This window comes from Pongo pygmaeus, chromosome 4 (genome assembly GCF_028885625.2).
Source record: "Pongo pygmaeus isolate AG05252 chromosome 4, NHGRI_mPonPyg2-v2.0_pri, whole genome shotgun sequence".
NCBI lineage: Eukaryota > Metazoa > Chordata > Mammalia > Primates > Hominidae > Pongo > Pongo pygmaeus.
Window position 1 is genome coordinate 67,831,761 of NC_072377.2, and position 19,946 is coordinate 67,851,706.

Here is a 19,946-nt window from a genome sequence, read left to right on the forward strand (position 1 = left end):
ACTTAATATACATGTTCGCTGTCTTTTCCTGATTTTCAATTTGTTTTAGGTAAAATTAAGTGATTTCTTTTCTCCGCTGAGTTGTGCTAAGATCTTTTTAAATCATTTCTCAGTCTCCCTCGCTTTACCCCCCCAAATTTTATTTTTAGTTTGAACCCACCTGGTTTTTGCCTGTCAGGAGAGGCTTGGACTGTACTTCCCTTTTTTACATATGCTGACATAAAGAAAACTACATGTAGTGTTCACTAAAGGAAAGCATAAATAGGTGAATTTGTTACAGAAACACAATACATTCCAAAGGCAAATAGAACTTATCTTTGGATTTTCTACCTAAGTATTATCTGCTTTGTGTAAATAATTTGAGAATTTAAGTACCATTCTGTAATTATTAAATACTATAAGCATGGGAAGTTACAAGAGAGCCTTGTGGCATTTTACTGGGTTTACATTCCTAGAAATTTATTAATATAACTTAGCTACTTCTAAAATTTCTATTTGCTAAAATTAATTTTCTTCTGTAATAGCTTTAGAATAAAGCCCAAGATTTAAATTTTTGCTTTCCTAGTTGGAAATATTTGCCCTTCTGTCAGAGAGAAGATATTAAATGATTTATGGATGTGTTACAAAAGGGTTAAATTTCAATTAAGCTTTCTTTGGGAAATAGAGAAATTGCTTGGAGTTTTTCTTTTTTCTGTTTTGTTTTGGGAGACTGAGTATCTCTTTTTTGCCTAGGTTGCAGTACAGTGATACTATCACGGCTCATTGTAGCCTCAGTGTCCTGGGCTTAGCTGATCCTCCCACCTCAGCCTCCCAGGTATCTGGGACTATATGCGCCACAACGCCTGGCTGATTTTTCTGTTTTTTGTAGAGATGGTGTTTTGCCACATTGCCCAGGCTGGTCTTGAACACCTGGACTCAAACGATTCACCCACCTCAGTCTCCCAAAGTGTTGGAATTATAGGTGTGAGCCACTGCACTGGGCCCAGAAATTGCTTGGGCCTTAGACTTGTTTTATAATGAGTCTATTAAAAAAGGAAAGAGAAAAATGAATTATTTCAGCCAGCACCTTAAAAACAGAACATGAATTCTACCAGATATCAACAAGTGTAACTGGAGAGAAAGGGATTCATGGCCAGATAAGTTTGGAAAACTCTGAAATAAATGTTCAAATGGGCCTCTTAGTTACACAACTGGTCAGAGCCTTTAAAAATGTACATTTGTGGCATGCGTGGTGGCTCACGCCTATAATCCCAGCACTTTGGGAGGCCGAGGCGGGCTGATCGCCAGCCTGGCCAGCATGGTGAAACCCCATCTCTACTAAAAATACAAAAATTAGCTGGGCGTGGTGGCATGCGCCTGTAGTCCCAGTTACTTGGGAGGCCGAGGCAGGAGAATTGCTTGAACCTGGGAGGCAAAGGTTGCAGTGAGCCGAGATTGCCCCACTGTACTCCAGCCTGAGCGACAGAGAGAGACTACGTCTCAAAAAAAAAGAGAAAGAAAAAAGTACATTTGCATTATGACTAGCCCACATGACTAATACATTAATATTCATAGAATATACTTTGAGGAAATGTTGCTTTAGGTTCAGCCTTTGCCCTTTATATCTTCTGGTGGCTACATCTCACGTTTACATGTTTTGCATGTGTTTTATACTGTAACTATTATTTTGCAATAAATTGTTCAGAAGATTATTTAGTAAGGCACCCAGTTACTGTTGTAAACCTTGGCCTTTTTAAAAAGTACATTTAAAATCAAGAATGTGTAAGTCATACCACTTTAATTTTCAGCCTTTGAGAAATGCTAGCTAATATAATGTGGGGAGATACCTTATACATGCATACATATACACAATAGTGTACAACCATATAGAGACATGTATGTATATATATGCAAACATGCATTTATGTATATAAACATATACACAAACACACATTGTGTATGTATGTGTATACATATGTGTCACACAATTAAGTCAAATTGCTACACTGAGGAAAAGTTAACAATATTTCAAATAAACCAAAAAATATGTCACTCTATTTGCATTATATTTCCCTAGATCAGACAGTAATTTTATATTGTCACACTGCTATCAGAGGTAAGAGACATTCTCTGCCCAGTGGCCTCTGATGTTATAAAATTTGTGAAGTCCTGTGCTAACTGGAGAAGTTGTTTCCTCCAGTTGCTGCACTGCTTCTGCTGTGTCACAAGTATGTAGATCCTGATGAATCGAATTCCTCTCTGGCTTTCAGAATCTGCATTCTCTTTCCTAAAGGCTGCTGTTAAGGAATCGGGATACATTTGATACTGATTAACATACCGTTGTCCATGTGCTATTCTTTTGTTATTAGAAGGAGACTGGCTGTGACGGAGTAGAAGTAGCTGTTAATTTTTTTTTCTTTTTTTGGCTGCTCCATAGAAAGAGCAGGGCTACCCCATAGGCAAGAATTTTGTCAATAAAAAGTTCAGCAACTAACAGAAGAAGCACTTGTGTGCTCATCACTCAGTTACCCATATTTTCATTTGTAATATTTTCCACATATATTTCAAATATTTTATTTAAGAAATAGAATATTACAAATGCAGTCGAATTCCTCTTTCTCTTTCCAGTCTCATTCTATTGTCTTTGTTAAGCAGAGGTTTTACATTTTAATAGATTCATTGATTACTTTTTTTTAAAATTTTTTTGAGACAAGGTCTCATTTTGTTGCCCAGGCTAGACTGCCGTGGTGAGGTCATGACTCACTGCAGCCTCGACACCCCAGGGCTCAGGCAATTGTCCCACATCAGCCTCTCGAGTTGCTAGGACTATAGGAGTGTACCACTATGCCTGGCTAATTTTTTGATTTTTTGTAGAGACGAGGTCTCACTGTGTTGGCCAGGCTGGTCTAGAACTCTGGGCTCAAGCTGTCTTCCCACCTTGGCCTCCCAAAGTGTTGGGATTACAGGCATTGGCCCCTGGGCCTGGAAAGAAATCCTTTTTCTTCACTCTTGGTTTTTTATTCTGCCTCGAATTTATTTTTGAGTGTGATGTAAGTAAGGTTCTATCTTTCTTTTTTAAAAAATAAAGTTGGCAACACTACAGTGATTCATTGAATAATACATAGTTTTCTTAGTGGTCCATACAGCTGTCTCTGTCATATCCCATGTTTACATGTGGACCTGTTTCTGGAATTTGTGCCGTTTCACTGGCCTACTTGTGTATCTCTACTTGATTACTGTTTTGTTGTTGTTGTTGTTGTTTCTTAAACAACAGCTTTATAGTAAGCCTTCACATCTGGTAGGAAATACATTCTTGTAGTTTTCAATACCCACAAATTTTTCATAGTTTATGGAAGATTAAATACTGTTTTCATTAGCCATTTTTTTTGCATGTGGTCCAGTGTTTGTACTTACTGTTAATTGACCACCTTTTTAAACTTATTGTTAACAGACTACCTCTTTTGGAGTATATCAGTAGTTCCTTGTGCCATAATTTGAGAACTGCTGACCTGGATTCTATACAATAGACCAAAACACCTTCTAAAAAGTATCTTTTACACTCTCCCTTCCTTTCCCCTTTATAACACATTAGTTAGTAGATGGAGTGCTTATGACAACTTTTAGGTTTTAGAACATTATTTCTACACTGTAAACTAGAATTACTAAACTTTAGGTTAGAGGAACCTTCCTTTCCCAGGACTACAGATGATTCTTTAACCAGAATACTTTGTTTATAAACCAGGCTTCTTTAGGCTGTAGGGTTTCTGAACTAATTATATCTTTAAGTTTCAGAAATTCGAAGGAAGTTTTTAGGACGTTTTGGCTGGGCACGGTGGCTCACGCCTGTAATCCCAGCACTTTGAGAGGCCAAAGTGGGTGGATCACCTGAGCCTGGCCAACATGGGGAAACCCCATCTCCACTAAAGATACAAAAATTAGCTGGGCGTGGTGGCGGGTGCCTGTAGTCCCAGCTACTCAGGAGGCTGAGACAGGAGAATTGCTTGAATCTGGCAGGTAGAGGTTGCAGTGAGCCGAGATCAAACCCCCATACTCCAGCCTGAGCAACAGAGCAAGATTTCATCTCAAAAGAAAAAAGAAATTTTTAGAAAGTTTTACTTAGATTATTCAACCTTCAGTAAAACAAGCAGTAAATTACTAGAAATTCAGCATTAGTATAATCTTTCACTTTTGTGAAAGCCTATGTAAGATATAAACTGGTATAATCAGAAAGCGTGTAGTTTGAGGGCGTGGTGTGGTTGCTTGTGAAGCAAAGAAATGGCCGTCTTCGTGGGCACGTTGCCCACCAACCAGCATAGACATATGGTCATGTGCTGTTTCATGACAGGGGTATATTCTGAGAAATGCGTCCTTAGGCGATTTCCTCATTGTGGGGACATCATAGAGTGTGCTTTTACACAATCCGAGATAGTAGAGGCTATCTAGGCTGTGGGTACAAACCAGTGTAGCATGTTACTGTACTAAATACTTTAGGCAGTTGTAACATGATGGTAAGTATTTGTGTGTCTAAACAGAAAAGGTACAGTAAGAACATAGTATAAAAGATAAAAAATGTTACACCTCTATAGGGCGCTTAACTTGAATAGCGCTTGCAGGCTTGGAAGTTGCTCTGGGTGAGGCAGTGAATGAGTGATTAGTGAATGTGAAAGCCTAGAAAATCACTGTATACCACTGTAGACTTCATAATCATTGTACACTTAGGCCACACTAAATATATTGGGAAGTATTCTTTCTTCAACAATAAATTAACCACATCTTACTCTAACTTTTTTTTTTTTTTTTTTTTTTGACATGGAGTCTCGCTCTGTCTCTCAGGCTGGAGTGCAGAGGCGCTATCTCGGCTCACTGTAAGCTCTGCCTCCTGTAACTTCTTTACTTTAAAAATTTTTTAAAGTTCTTGACTCCTTTGTAATAGCACTTAGCTTAAAATACACATACATTGTATATTTGTGCAAAAATATTTTCTTTTGTTAATATCCTTATTCTGTAAGCTTTTATTATTTTACAGTTTTTTCCACTTCTAGTAATTTTTCTTAAAATCTAAATCAAAGACACAAACACGTTAGCCTAGGCCTACGCAGGGTTAGGATCATCAATATCATTGTCTTCCACCTCCACATCTTGTCCCACTAGAAGGTCTTCTGGGGCGTTAACACACATGCAGCTGTCATCTCCTATGATAACAATGCCTTCTTCTGAGCTGGGTGTGGTAGCTCACGCCTATAATCCAAGCACTTTGGAAGGCCAAGGCGGGCAAATTGCTTAAGCCCAGGAATTCAAGACCAGTTTGGGCAACATGGTGAAACCCTGCCTCCACAAAAAATACAAAAATTAGCCAGACATGGTGGCGTGTGCCTATAGTCCCAGCTACTCGGGAGGCTGAGATGGGACTGCTTGAGCCTAAGAGTCAAGGCTGCTGTGAGCCATGATCATGCCACTGCAGTTCCAGTCTGGGTGACAGAGTGAGACTCTTTCAAAAAAAGAAACAACAAAAAATGCCTTCTCCTGTCATACCTACTGAAGGACCTGCCTGAGGCAGTTTTACAGTTAACTTTTTTTTTTTTAATTGGTAGAGGAGTATATTCTAAAGTAACAATAAAAAAGTATAGTATAGCATATACATAAGCCAGTAACATAGTTGCTTATTTTCATTATTAAGTATTATATACTACGGAACATAATTGTATGTACTATAGTTTTGTTTTATAAAGGGACAGGGTCTTGCTGTGTCACCCAGGCTGGAGTACAGTGGCGTGATCATAGCTTACTGCAGCCTTGAATTCCTGGGCTCAAATGATCCTCCCACCTCAACTTCCCAATTACCTGGGACTACAAATGCATGTTACCAGTCCTTCCTAATTCTTTGATTTTTTTGTAGAGTGGGATCTCTCTATGTTGCCCAGGCTGCTCTCAAACTTTGAGCCTCAAGCTATTCTCCCTTCGTGGCCTCCCAATGTACTGGGATTATAGGTGTGAGGAACTGCACCAGGCCATGTCTGTGCTGTACTTTTATACTACTGGCTGTGCAGTAGATTTCTTTACACCAGCATCACTGCAAATGCATAGGTAATGTGATGTGTTTTGACAGCCATGACATCACTATGTGATGGGAATTTTCAACTCCGTTATAATCTTACGAGACTACGTTTGTAAATGTGATCTGTTGTTGACTAATACATTATTATGTGATGCATAATTGTATTGAATTTTCTGAAATGGAAAGTTACTAGTTGGAGTTTAATGAGGTACTTTCAGTGGTATGGAGAAGACTGTAGCATAGCCCATATTTACTGTGGGAAGTACAGCTGGGATCTGGGCAGAGGTATTACAGGTGCTTTGAAACTCTTCTGTCTTTCCACTCTTGTGCGTTTTATGGGTCTTTCAGTTTTGTCAATTTTTCTTTTGTACACTTTCTAATTTTTTTTCTATTTACCTATCCTTTGTATCTCAAAAACACTGCTACAGATCTTAATCTCTCAACTAGTCTGTGTTTTGAAAGATCCCAGAATGAATTCTGAATTCAATGATATTCATCAAATATAAATTCTGAAGGAAATATAGAATAATCTGTGTTTGAGACATCAAAATATTAGACCTATCTAAAACAAAGAAGAAAGGAAACCTTAGTCTAAGTTTCCTACAGTCAGTTTTGAGTTTATAATTGATATGTCTATTAATTATACATGAAAATGACCTTGAGAATTTTTTTCTTGAAAGGAATTTATTTATTTTTATTTTATCTGGAATTTTTATTTATTTTTTATTTTATCTGGAATTTATTATTATTTATTTTTATTTTATCTCTGGTCCTTGATTCAGGAGGAGATGTATAAATCAAAGATGCTTTTTATCCTTTTAGGAAACTTATTGATATAACATTTCAGAAGGATGATACCAGATTGTATAATTCAGTATACTAATGTATAGGATAATATCATTTATATTAGTATTTCTTATGCCTGGCATGGAGTCAAGTCTTAGAAAATGCTTATTGAAAGAATTAGGAATAGGGATAGGAAAGAACCCAAGAATGAGGATGGCTTTTTAAATAATTGAATTATGAAATCATTATTTTATTTCTCCTTAGCATATTATTATTTTGTGTCTGCCTTATTTACATTTTCCTGGTGGTCTTAAGTTCCTGAGATACTGCCATTTCTTTCTGGCCCCAACACCATGCTCACTGTTTTAGTCTGGAATACCTTCACTGCTATGGGCAAGATGTAAAAGTGGTCAGGCATTAGGCTAGTCCAAATCCACCTAAGTGTCTTGATAAGGTGCATTCGTTGTGACATCTGCACAGAAGTTTCTGGCTCTGCTTACCTTTGTGGCAGTATTTGGAAGTACTGTTGACCTGCATTTTCTTCTCATTCGTTTCCCTGTTTCTCTCATGCTTTGTGGGATCTTTCCAATGTTTCTTATGTCTTGACGGCACTTACTCTCCCAATTTGGAATTGCCTGTTATCTTTTCATGAATTTTCTGAGGTTTCAGCTGGGGTAGGGTGGACTCACAGTAGAAATGTGTTAGACTTTTCTACCATTCTTCTAGCACACTCCGCAAGTCTTCATTCTATAAACTCAAGTTTTGATGTTGTCCCCCCATTGCTTGAGTTGCTGCCAAATTCATTCCATTTTTTTGTGGTAAGTACCTCTTATTTCTTTTAAAGCTCAGGAAGAACCCGACTGTTTTTCTTATGTTTATTTGTCATCATGTAAAATGCTCTTTAACTTTCCTTAAAAGTCTGTGTTTTTTTTTCCCTTGTGATCTGGCTTTCTGTTCTTGCAATCAAACTGGAATGCACGCAGTTCATCTTAATTCATTTCACCTTTTTCTCTGCACATACTACTACACTGACTTCCCTTTTTTAGGAAGGAAAACACATTGTTTTATTCAGGTGTCTTGTTTCATACACTTATTTGCATAAATGTTATGGCTTGGGGTTGAGTGCATCTGTAGAATAAATGGTCCTTTCGTGGAGGAAAGTCGAGAGAATTAAGGGTTAGTGTGCTGGCAGTTTGATTTCTTTTCCTTTCCTTTCCTTTTTCCTTTTTTCCTTTTTCCTTTTTCTGAGTTGGAGTCTTGCTCTGTTGCCCAGGCTGGAGTGCAGTGGCACAATCAGCTTACTGCAACCCTCGCCTCCCAGGTTCAAGCGATCCTGGTGCCTCAGTCTCCTGAGGAGCTGAGATTATAGGTGCACGCCACTATGCCCAGCTAATTTTTGTATTTTTTTAGTAGAGATGGGGTTTCACCATGTTGGCCAGTCTGGTCTCGAACTCCTGGTCTCAAGTGATCCGCCGGCCTTGGCCTCCCAAAGTGCTGGGATTATAGGCGTGAGCCACCGTGCCTAGCTGTGATTTCTTGTTTCTTTTTTGAGGGGCTTTCATGTCTTGGTCTCTGTGAATTGTTAATATTGTACTTGTATATTCACTCAGTACTAAATGCTGGGAACTTAAAGATGTTTACGTGTGGTCCATATCCTCAAGGGGATTGTCCTGTGCTTAATGTTTTCAAGTTAGCCATTTTTATCAGTAATTGTTTAATATCTATTCCTCTCCTCCCCAGATTGTAAGATCTGTATGGGCATGGCTTACTCAGCTTTTTCTGCAGCAGCTAACACAATGCCGATGATAGTTCCTCATTGAATAGTTTTTGATGCAATACATGACCATACTGTCTTTTCATGAGGTCATTTTGTGGCAGATCAAGTGGCAGCAAATTAGTTAAATCTGTTAAAAATCTGGAAATGTTCACATTGCCTTTAGAGACAGTGAATAAAAGGAAAAATCAGGTGAAAAAACATCTGCACTGTAGGCTCTTAGAATCTGCGGATTTGGCAGTAGAGTATTTAACATTGGTGAAGGTGCCTAATTGCATCTCAAGACCTCAGAAGCTCCTGTAAAATGTTTTAAACACTTACTTTTTGAAAAATGACTGGAAAGAAAAAAACATTTGCTATAGTGTAACATCTAAGAAAGTAATGGTTCTCAGCTGGGAAATAAAAGTTTTAGATATATTATCTCACAGATTGAAATATAGAATTTAGTCATGTCTTGAGCTCATGTTACTTTATGTGGAAACTATGAATATCTTAGCCCATGCCAATTTTAGCCGATTAAGTCTGCGATAACACTTGAAAGAGAATGAGATTATGTTGTAATATGATTTGCCCAGGCAACATGCTGGTACACATGGAAAATATGATTTAGGAGGTCAGGAGCATATGTAAACCTTTCTGTATTTGTGAACTGTGGGATTTAGCAAATCTCAAAATATTTTGGGGATATTTCAAATATTTACTGTAATTGAGGTTACAGGTGGAAATTTGCTTGTGTTCTTTCTCCTCCCCGCTTCCTTCCTTCCTTGTCTCCTTTTGCACCTTTGTCTTACACATCCTCCAGTTTGCCCAACCCCACCCTGGTTTCCTGCTTCCTTCTTCCTCAATCCCATGCTCTCCACATACTTTACGGCAGATTATTTTCCTTCCTGGAAGGACCCACTGGATTAAAGGCTTGTTAAGTAAATTATGGGAAACTGAGAAAAATAGGAATAAATGCTACTTTACCTTTTCTTTTTATTCCTTGGTTTGGATAAGGAGAGTATCCTTTTAGTTCTGAATATTTACATGGTCTGTGACTCTAATAATAATAAGAATACAGAAAGTGATTTGGAATAAAGTTTTTTGTTTGATGTTAATGATGTTTAATCATTCTAAAATAATTAAAAACTCATGATATACTTTCTTTTAGGTCCGTATTGAAACAGCTACAACTTTGAAGTTAAATATCCTTCTGAAAATTTAAAAATATTTCATTGCAAAGAACTTTAACACTTTTAATTATTATTTATTTTGTGAAATTAATTTATGTATACTTGTTTTAGATACAGATTTATTTTGATAAAACTTATATATTCCCAATATTCCTTAACTGTTCTTCACCTGTTGATGATTTTGAATTTAGAACAGATCAGTTTCTACCGGTAAGAATATACATTTCCAGGTATTTTTTTAAAAAACAGTTTCTGCTTATGTCTTTGAATACTATTTTATACATGAAGTTATCTGTGTGTTACTTATTAAAGTTGAATTTAAAAGTATGCTATATTGGATTATTTTGGAGGATATAATTTTTATTTGTAAACTGTTTTGGTAACTTTTATTGCCAACAGTTCACTTATATTCTGCTTACTTTTGTTTAGCAGTTTTGTCATCTGTGTTGAAGTTGTTTGCCAAACTTTTTTTTTCAAAATTGAAAAACATCTAGTATCTTCATTTTATGTGTGTTTATTACTTTTGCTCCTTAGGTTATTTCTCTGTGTTATTTGCATGTGTATATCTTTATCCTGTCCTACACACTAGACTGTAAATTACTTGATGAGCAGAATACCAAGTTCTACTCATCTTTTTACTCTTTACTCAACCCCCAGCACCTAACATGGTGTTTTGCCATAACTGGTACTCAGTAAGCACTTGTTAAACATATCAGTAACATTGGGGTGTTAATATTTGTTCTTAAGAGGACTGGGTGAGAAGAAAGTTACGTGATAAAATGTACTTCTTTTGGTGAGGGGGATAGATAGGGAAGCTTGTAAAGCAGTGATCTTGCTTTAATAATCACTAGACATTTTTGGATGAAAGAAATGTGTTGTAGAAGTGTGTGCTAAAATGAGCCATATATCTGAAAGAACAAATTCTTGCTTTATGTAAGTGTGATTTGTTAGTTTCTAATGTAATTTTCATAATATAAGAGTTCACAACCAGACATAGGGTATTTGTTTTTGATTTCCTAATAAGAACTATTCTGCCATTTTTAGAATAACAAGTTATGTCTATAAAAATGTATATCTCCATGCAATATATATTAAGGGTTACATCAGATAGCTGGTATGTGAGTGCAATAATTAACGTCTTTTTGCCGTAATGAGTAGGTCTTGCAAAACAAAACATTTCGTGATTGGCACCGGGCATATATGGAAGAACAGTGACAAGGCGCTGTTAATGGTTTAGTTAACAGTATAGAATTTAAACAGACATAGCTTAGACAATATCCCTCTAAACATTATTCAGTTTGTAGATGAGTTAAATTCTGAAATGGACACATTCAGCAGCAATGAAGAAAGAAAACACTTTGTAAAACAATATGTACCGGCAGCTTGAACAATTTCAGGTTGTTTAGGTAATGCCAGGCTTTTGGCTTTCTGTTTATTTGACTTATTGCTTTGACATTATGATTTATTTCTTTCTTCTGTTCGTATGAATGTAGAGGTCTTTCATTTCTATTCTAAACCTTTTTTATTTCATTTCCTTTTACCTGCAGTATTTGGAAACCATGTTCACACTACTTTTTCAGTTACTGCAGCAAGTTACAGAATGTGACACAAAGATGCATGTTTTGCATGTCCTTTCTTGTGTGATCGAAAGAGTCAACATGCAGGTAATTATATTGTAAAACATGAAAATAAATGAGGGGTGGGTAGAATAGATGTAGAATTCATTAATATCCTTGATTACATTTTTTAAGAATTAAAACATTAATTGAAATGCTTCTACTTATAGATTGTGGTTTCAGTTATGTATTATTCAAAATTGACATTTATGTTCGATTTTTTAAAAATGAGAAAATCAAAATACTAAAAAAAAATTGGATGAACAATGTAGAGGTGTTCCTAGAGCAGAATTTTACATATTTTAGAAGATCCAGCCGATGTAAAATTCAGTGTGTTTGAGGGCATAGCCACAAGTGTCCATCAGCAAGACTTCTGGGAAGTCTGTTATTTTTACCTTAAAAATTAAGTATTTTTTGCAGTCTGGTCTGCATTATATTTACATTTGGCTTAATGTAAAAATGAGGTGTAAAGCTCTTAACAGTTCAGTTATTCAGCTTCCCCTGTCACTCTGAATCTTTGTGGAAAATTGTTAATCTGGAAAACCACGCTATAATTATCGTTGTGACTTCCTATATTCTAGTTCACCATTGCATATCCTTGTTTGGAAAGCACTGAAGCAAATCTGTGATTTGCATAGTATTAGGAAAGATAATTGATTTGGATTTCACAGACTTAGAGTTTACTCTTGGATCTGCTGTTAGTGAATTGTGACATCTTGAGCAGATTTATTCTAAAGCAGTTGATGAGAATAGCTATTAATTATTGAGTAATGACAACATACTGACATATGTGCTACGTGCTTTGCATATATTTCTCATTTAGTTCTCACAGAAAACTTGAGGTAGAGGAGTTAGAATTTATTGTCTCAAACAATTTGAGACTTGAAGGAACTTTTCGAAGTCCACATATTTTAATGGCACTGCCAGTACTTTAAGCATAATGCGACTCCCGTGGTAGGGTTGAGTCACTGTTAATCATTTGAAACAGATCTGGGTACTGGTGTCTAAAAGTAGTAATATCTTGTATGATTTTAGTACCTGGTGTTCTTAATACATTAATCACATTAATTCATTTGATGGTGTTTTTTTCAACAACATTGAGAGAGTTTGGTCACACAGAGTTCATTGCAACTGTTTTAAGAACTCATTTTAAGTCCTTGCCTCTGCTATTTAGTTTGGGCAAAGTCTTTAACCTTGTGTCCTCATGTATAAAATGCTAAAGATAATTCTGAACTCACCTAACTTAGGATTTCATGAGCATAAAATTATTTCACATCTCCAGAATGCTTCAGAGTACTATAAAGTTGCAATAAATGGTTTAAAAAGTTGATTATAAAAACAAGATTTGGCTATTTTCTGTAATTTTATTTAGAAATATATGGCAGATGGAAATTTCTTAAATAAAACTTTTTTTTTTTTTAAATAGAAATGGGTCTTCTTACCTTTGTCTCCCCAAACTTGGAATTAAAACTTTTTCTCCAAAGTTTGTTATTTTTTTGGCTTAGTAAATTTAAAAATGCTTTTGTGTTTCTGTCTACACTCATCTTTCAGAACACAAACAGCCTAAGCAGCTTACGTGCCTGTATCATCAGAAAGTAACAATAAGATACAGTTATTCAATATAGTTTTTGTTTTTCAAAACTCAAACTAAATAGGAAATGGTTAAAAAAAATCTTCAGTTGTCTGATTCTTTTTTTTTCTACCTTAACCTCTGATCAACCTTATCATTTTTATCATTGTTGCATAGATCCCTTAACTCTCTTTAATATGCCAAATTTGACGTTTGTCCATGAGGCGGCAAACTTTTTAAAAATGTTAACAAATTTTATCTTTTTTGAGACAAAGTCTTGCTCTGTCACCCAGGCTGGAGTGCAGTGGCACATCTCAGCTGACTGTACCCTCCTCCCCAATCTCCTGGGTTCAAGTGATTATTGTCCTCAGCCTCCTGAGTAGTAGCTTGGATTACAGGCGTGCCACCATGCCTGGCTAATTTTTTTTTTTTGTATTTTTAGTAGAGATGCAGTTTCGCCATTTTGGCTGGGCTGGTCTCAAACTCCTGGGCTCAAGGGATCCACCCGCCTTGGCCTTCCAAAGTGCTGGGATTACAGATGAGAACCACCGCAGCCGGCCAGAATTATCTTTTCGATATTAGGCAGCAAACATTTTGAGCCATCTACAATAGTGCTTTCTTCTTCTTCTTCTTTCTTCCTTCGTCTTCCTTCTTCCTTCTTTCTTCTTTCTTCTTCTTTCTTCCTCCCTTCCTCGCTTTCTCCCTTTCTCCCTTTCTCCCTCCCTTTCTCCCTCCCTCCCTCCCTCTCTCCCTCCCTCCCTCTCTCTTTCTTTCTTTCTTTCTTTCACAAAGTGCAGGTTTGTTACATAGGTATACATGTGCCATGTTGTTTTGCTGCACCCATCATGTTGACAGTTACATTAGGTATTTCTCCTAATGCTATCCCTCCCCCAGCCCCGCACCACCCGCTCCCCACAGGCCCCGGTGTGAGATGTTCCGTGCCCTGTGTCCATGTGTTCTCATTGTTCAACTCCCACCTATGAGTGAGAACATGCGGTGTTTGGTTTTCTGTCCTTGTGATAGTTTGCTGAGAATGATGGTAATGATAGACTGGATTAAGAAAATGTGGCACATATACACCATGGAATACTACACAGCCATAAAGAAGGACGAGTTCATGTCCTTTGCAGGGACATGGATGAAGCTGGATACAATAGTGCTTTCTGATACATACAGTTTAATGTTGAAGTTTCAGTAAAGTCACCATCTTTGTACCATAATGTACAATTATTTGAATATTGTCTTTACTTTTTGATAAAGTAGTTGAAAACCTACAATTAACTTTTCTAGTACAGAGATCTTATAAATATATAGTCAAAATAAATATGTAATCATCAGGGGTGGTATCAGGTGGTCTTTGGGCCTGTGCATTTCTGAAGTGAAAGAACAAAATTAAAGGGACTCTGTGAAATATAAAATACTCTGTTGAAAATTTTATCTAAAAGATGAGGTGTCCTTAGGGACTTAGAGTAATTTTTTTTAACCCAATGATAGAGCCCTCATTAAAACACTTGTTAGATTGTCACCTATTTGATTTTCATGTTTTCAGTGATATGAATTTAAGTGGAGCTTTCCGTATATGTGAGTTAACCCATAAGGCTATAATACTCAAAGTGCTTCCCCCACACCCCAAATTCTTTAGTAAGAACACTTAACATGAGATCCATCCTCTTAACAAAATTATAAGTGTAGAATACATTATTGTTGACTTTTGGTACAACATTCTATAGCAGAACTCTAAAGCTTATTCATCTTGTTTACCTGAAACTTTATGCCTGTTGATTAGTAACTTATTTCCCCTTCCCCTTAGTCCTTGGCAACCACCATTCCACTCTTTGATTCTATGAATTAGACTATTTTAGATACCTCATGTAAGTAGAATTGGTGTATATATGCAATTGTGTGTGTAATATCACATGTTCTTTATCCATTCATCTGTTGATGGATATTTAGGCTGCTTCCACATGTTGGCTATTGTGAATAGTGCTACAATAAACATGGTAGTGCTAATAATTTCTTTGGGATCCTGATTTCAGTTCTTTTGAATAGATGCCCAGAAATGGGATTGCTGGATGATATGATAGTTCTAGTTTTCATTTTTTTTGGAAGCTCAGTCTTACTTTCCATAGTGACTGTAGCATTTTACATTCCTAGAAACAGTGTACAAAGGTACCAATTTCTCCACACCATTGGCAACACTTGTCTTATCTTTTATTTTTGTTTGATAATAGCCACCCTGACAGGCATGAGGTGATATCTCATTGTGGTTTTTGACTTGCATTTCCCTAATGACTGCAAAAACTTTCTTAGTTTTATGTGATTTTTAAAATGTTATGCAAATAATTGAAATTGTCCTTCCCTTAAAACCTTTGTATTATAATCTTATTCAGAATTTTATATGGACAGTATTTTTTCTTTCACCTCTTTTCATTGAAAAATCTCAAACCTACAAAAAAGTTATAAAATAGATCAACACTTATATATCCTTCACTTCATTAGTAAGTTTCATCACTTACTAATATTTTACCACATTTGCTTTCTTTTTATCTATCCACATATACAGATTGTTGTTGTAAAACTATTTCAGTTTTAGTTGCAGACATCATGATACTCTCCAGAATATTAGACCTCTCCTTCTTAAGAGATGTATGCTGCATTTCCTACATTATCATAACCATGATTAGACTCTGGAAACTTAACACTGATGCAATACTACTATCTAATATCAAGTCAGTATTCAGATTTCTTTAGTTGCCCCATATAGCTAGCCTCCCACCCCACTGGAATATGTTTGGCTCTCATGTCCCTGCTCTGTTATTTTTAATGCCCAGTCTTTTTCTGCTTCCTTTTATATCTTTCACAGCACTCTGTGATTGATTTTTTTGTTTGTTTTTGTTTTTTGAGATGGAGTCTTGCTTTGTCACCCAAGCTAGAGTGCAGTGGGGCTCTCTTGGCTCACTGCAGCCTCCACCTCCCAGATTCAAGTGATTCTCCTGCCTCAGCAGGAGTAGCTGGGATTACGGGTGCGCGCCACCATGCCCGGCTAATTTTTGTATTTTTAGTAGAGACAGGGTTTCACCATGTTGGCCAGGCTGGTTTTAAACTCCTAACCTCAAGCGATCTGCCCTCCTTGGCCTCCCAAAGTGCTGGGATTACAGGTGTGAACCACTGTGCCTGGCCTCTATGATTGATTTTTGAAATACTGTTTTTATAGCATTAATTTTAATTTAGAACATTGTATATTCTAATGACAGCCAAGATTGGAATATAAATATTTTATGGCTTTTAAATGTAACTGGGTACTTTGGTTTTATTACCCCATTTGTAATTTATAGTATATATTTCTTTTCTGCAATTTCTAGGAAAGTATCCTCTGTATTTAAAACCAAATTTTCCTTATTTTCCTTACCAATAGATTGTGTTGTCATATGCTTATTTTTAGTTGAGTATGAATGAGTTAGATACTTTGAAATCTGTTTGTACTTATTAATTGGCCTGCTTTTATGAGCTAACTGGAGTGATCTTTGAGATAGAACACTTAGCAATATTGAGTACATGTTCCAGAAATAATATTATAATCAAATTTTGAAAATAAGGTATTACATGATAAATATGTTAAAATAAGGTAATACGTATCTTAATATTTATTCACTTATATCTTACTGAGATGTTTGTGCAAATATTTAACTTCTTATTTTTCTACATTCCCACCAACACTTCCACTACAGGAGAGGGGAGCAAATTCTGTAGTTGTTTGGCTACCCTTTTAGAGTATTTTACTAGCAGAATGAAGAAACTCACCCTTTCTGGGAACATTTTAAATTTTAATCCAGATATTCAAGTAGATAGTAGTGAAGCTATGAAGGTCTAGTGTTTTTATTGCATCCCCAAGGATACTCTTAGAGCAATTTCAAATACTGTAATACTAAGCTTACAGCAATCTCAAATACTGGAGCTGAAACGCTGTCCGGCATCATTGTAGATCCATTTTATTTTTCAAGAAACTACTGTCAGACTGAGCTGTGCTTCAGGGTAAAATTTAAAATCTGATTAACTTAATCCATAGTGAGCTTAGCAATTTTATCCTTTGAAAATGTTTTTTTTCTCTTGTGTTTCCACCATACCTTGTATACACCGTCATCGTTGCACTTCCCCTTTTTCATTGTAAGGGTTTGTCTGGCTGTCTGTGTATCCTTTTCTGTCTAGTGCCTTGTGTTCAGGGCCTGAAACTTGGAAGATATCTGTAGAATGAATGAATAAATGCTGACTTTTTAAAAAACAATAGTATAATTTCCAATTTGGTAAGCTGTTTTATTAAAAAAGAAGCAGGATATAACAGCATTTTCTGTTAACCTGTAAAGAATGTTTTTTTATATTCATAAATTTTATTTCATTCAGTACACTTGATATTTGTTTAAAATTATTTAAAAATATTTACTATAGAGCCCTGGGCTTTTATGTAATGTCTAATTTTATTTCTTAAGGGTATAAGCTTAATACATTACATCTAATAAATATTAAATATGTGCTGCCTGGGACTTAATAGTGCTCTCATTGTTTTTCAAAGTAAATTGCCTTCTTTACTAATAAAATTTTGTTGTTTCCTCTACTTATATTGTAATAGATACGACCATATGTGGGATGTTTGGTACAATATTTGCCCCTCCTTTGGAAGCAGAGTGAAGAACACAATATGTTGAGATGTGCTATTTTGACAACACTTATTCATCTTGTTCAGGTAAGTCATTCTCCACAGAGTTTTTTTAGTTCAGTGGTTTTTAAAAAATTCTTTTAAACATTTAAAAATTGGTTTTATGTGATTTATGTTAATGGTAGTGAAAAACTTCACATATCTTTTATATTTTTTTCCATGTGTGATCTAAACAGATTTAAAAACAACTTTTGCATGCTTATTTTGGACATTGTTTTGAGGATGTGAAAAATATTATTCACTTTTAAAGAAGATGTCGTCTCCAGTGATGATAGACTCATGGTTCATGCAGTCCATGGCACCATGCATGCAGTTTCCTTGGTGGTTGGGGCTTTTCTGCTTAAACATACTTTATGTTTTCACTCTTTTTCCTTGATTTGAAATAAAAAAATTCGCTATTATAACTTGGTAAGGCAGGAAACCAGGTAAGTTGCTTTTGAGGGGAAACAAGTGAATTGGATTTCAGACATTTTGACGTTTGAGGTGTTGGGATGTGGTAGCAGGTAGAGAGGAACCTGAAACTTAGAGACTGTAGTTCTTATTTGAACTGTTACAGTGAATCATAGTCTGGTGAGAGTATGGATAGGGAAGAGCTCAAGGCTGTGAGTTAGAATATATGTGTGGGGATGCTCAAGTGATTTTACTGACTTCACCCACAAGTTTGAGAAATTTTCCAGTGGGGGAGAAATCAGAAGTACCCCTAAATTCGAAAGTACTGCTCTAAAGCTTTCTAAAATTAGTTTAGAAAAAAACAGAAACTCTTCTCAGAAGCTTTAATACTTTTTTGAACATGAATTCATTCTTTCCATAAATGCTTTCTTTTTTTTTTCCTTTTTGAGACGGAATCTTGCTCTGTCATCCAGGCTGGAGCACAGTGGCGCAATCTTGGCTCACTGCAACCTCCGTCTCCTGGGTTCAAGCAAGTCTCCTGTCTCAGCCTCCCAAGTAGCTGGGATTACAGGCGCACGCCACCGTGCCTGGCTGATTTTTGTATTTTTAGTAGAGACGGTGTTTCACCATGTTGGCCAGGCTGGTCTCAAACTCCTGACCTCAAGTGATCCACTGACCTCAGGCTCCCAAAGTGCTAGGGAGCCACCTAGCGTGAGCCACCATGCCCAGCCCCTCCATAAATGGTTATGGATGACCTTTAGTTACAGATTCCTGTTTAAGGCAGTTTCAGATAAATAGTAATGCAAAATATTTTTAATGTACATTTCCCTGCTTTCTTTTTTTTACTGTGGTAAAATACACATAACAAAATTTACCATTTTAACCAATTTTAAGTGTACAGTGTAGTGTATGAATGTATTAAATACATTCATAATGTTCAACTGTTACTACCATCCATCTCTGTAACTCTTTTTACCTTGTAAAACTGAAGCTATATCATTAAACAATAACTCCACAGCTCCATCACTAAAGCACTTAAAAAAAAAATAAGTGGCCCAGACTCTCTTCCTGTCTACCTTTTAATGCTTATGATTACCTTATAAAGATTATGTCCGTCTTATAGAAGAGGATAAAGACTAAGAGAAGGTTACTGACTATCTTGTGAATGCATTTATAAGTAATAGAACAATGAATGACCCCAGATATTTTGTATTATAACAGCATCTCTGCCAAATGTTTTTTTTTGTTTTTGTTTTTGTTTTTGTTTTTTGAGACGAAGTTTCGCTCTTGTTGCCCAGGCTGGTGTGCAATGGCGCAATCTTGGCTCACCACAACCTCCACCTCCTGGGTTCAAGCAATTCTGCCTCATCCTCCAGAGTAGCTGGGATTACAGGCATGCTCCACCATGCCTGGCTAATTTTTGTATTTTTAGTAGAGATGGGGTTTCTCCATGTTGGTCAGGCTGGTCTTGAACTGCCGACCTCAGGTGATCTGCTTGCCTTGGCCTCCCAAAGTGCTGCGATTACAGGCGTGAGCCACTGCTCCCGGCCTCCAAAATGCATTTTTAAGCTCAACTTGGGAGTTTTGTGAGAGACATGTGACTAAACACCAGCTTTTATGTCTCCTCAGGCGGTGTTACTTCAAGTAGTCTCAGGAAGAGTAACTCTTGTGGAATATTAGGCCTTTTTTCTTTAATCATGACATTTAAGTACCCTGTGTATTTGTATAGGCCAAGAGTGCAAGGTTCAACCAAGTAGTACTCTACCCTTCTTGGAGAAAGTGTATAACATAATACCAAAATTGAGACTGTAGCTTAAAATAATATTTTTCAGCCGTTTGGGAAGATTATACTAAAGTTTATTGGTTGGCCAGGCACTGTGGCTCACGCCTGTA

At 36.4% G+C, this 19,946-nt stretch overlaps 1 protein-coding gene across 5 annotated transcripts in view; it reads left to right on the top strand.

Moving 5' to 3' along the window:
* The window catches only part of IPO11 (importin 11), a 220,575-nt gene that overhangs the window by 82,230 nt on the left and 118,399 nt on the right, over positions 1-19,946 (top strand). For all 5 annotated transcript variants that reach the window (XM_063664841.1, XM_054488214.2, XM_063664844.1 and 2 more), the window contains exons 17-20: positions 9,745-9,778; positions 9,936-9,976; positions 11,314-11,430; positions 17,577-17,690. In XM_063664841.1, the coding sequence (XP_063520911.1) occupies positions 9,745-9,778; positions 9,936-9,976; positions 11,314-11,430; positions 17,577-17,690 (306 nt within the window). The remainder of the gene's footprint in view (positions 1-9,744; positions 9,779-9,935; positions 9,977-11,313; positions 11,431-17,576; positions 17,691-19,946) is intronic.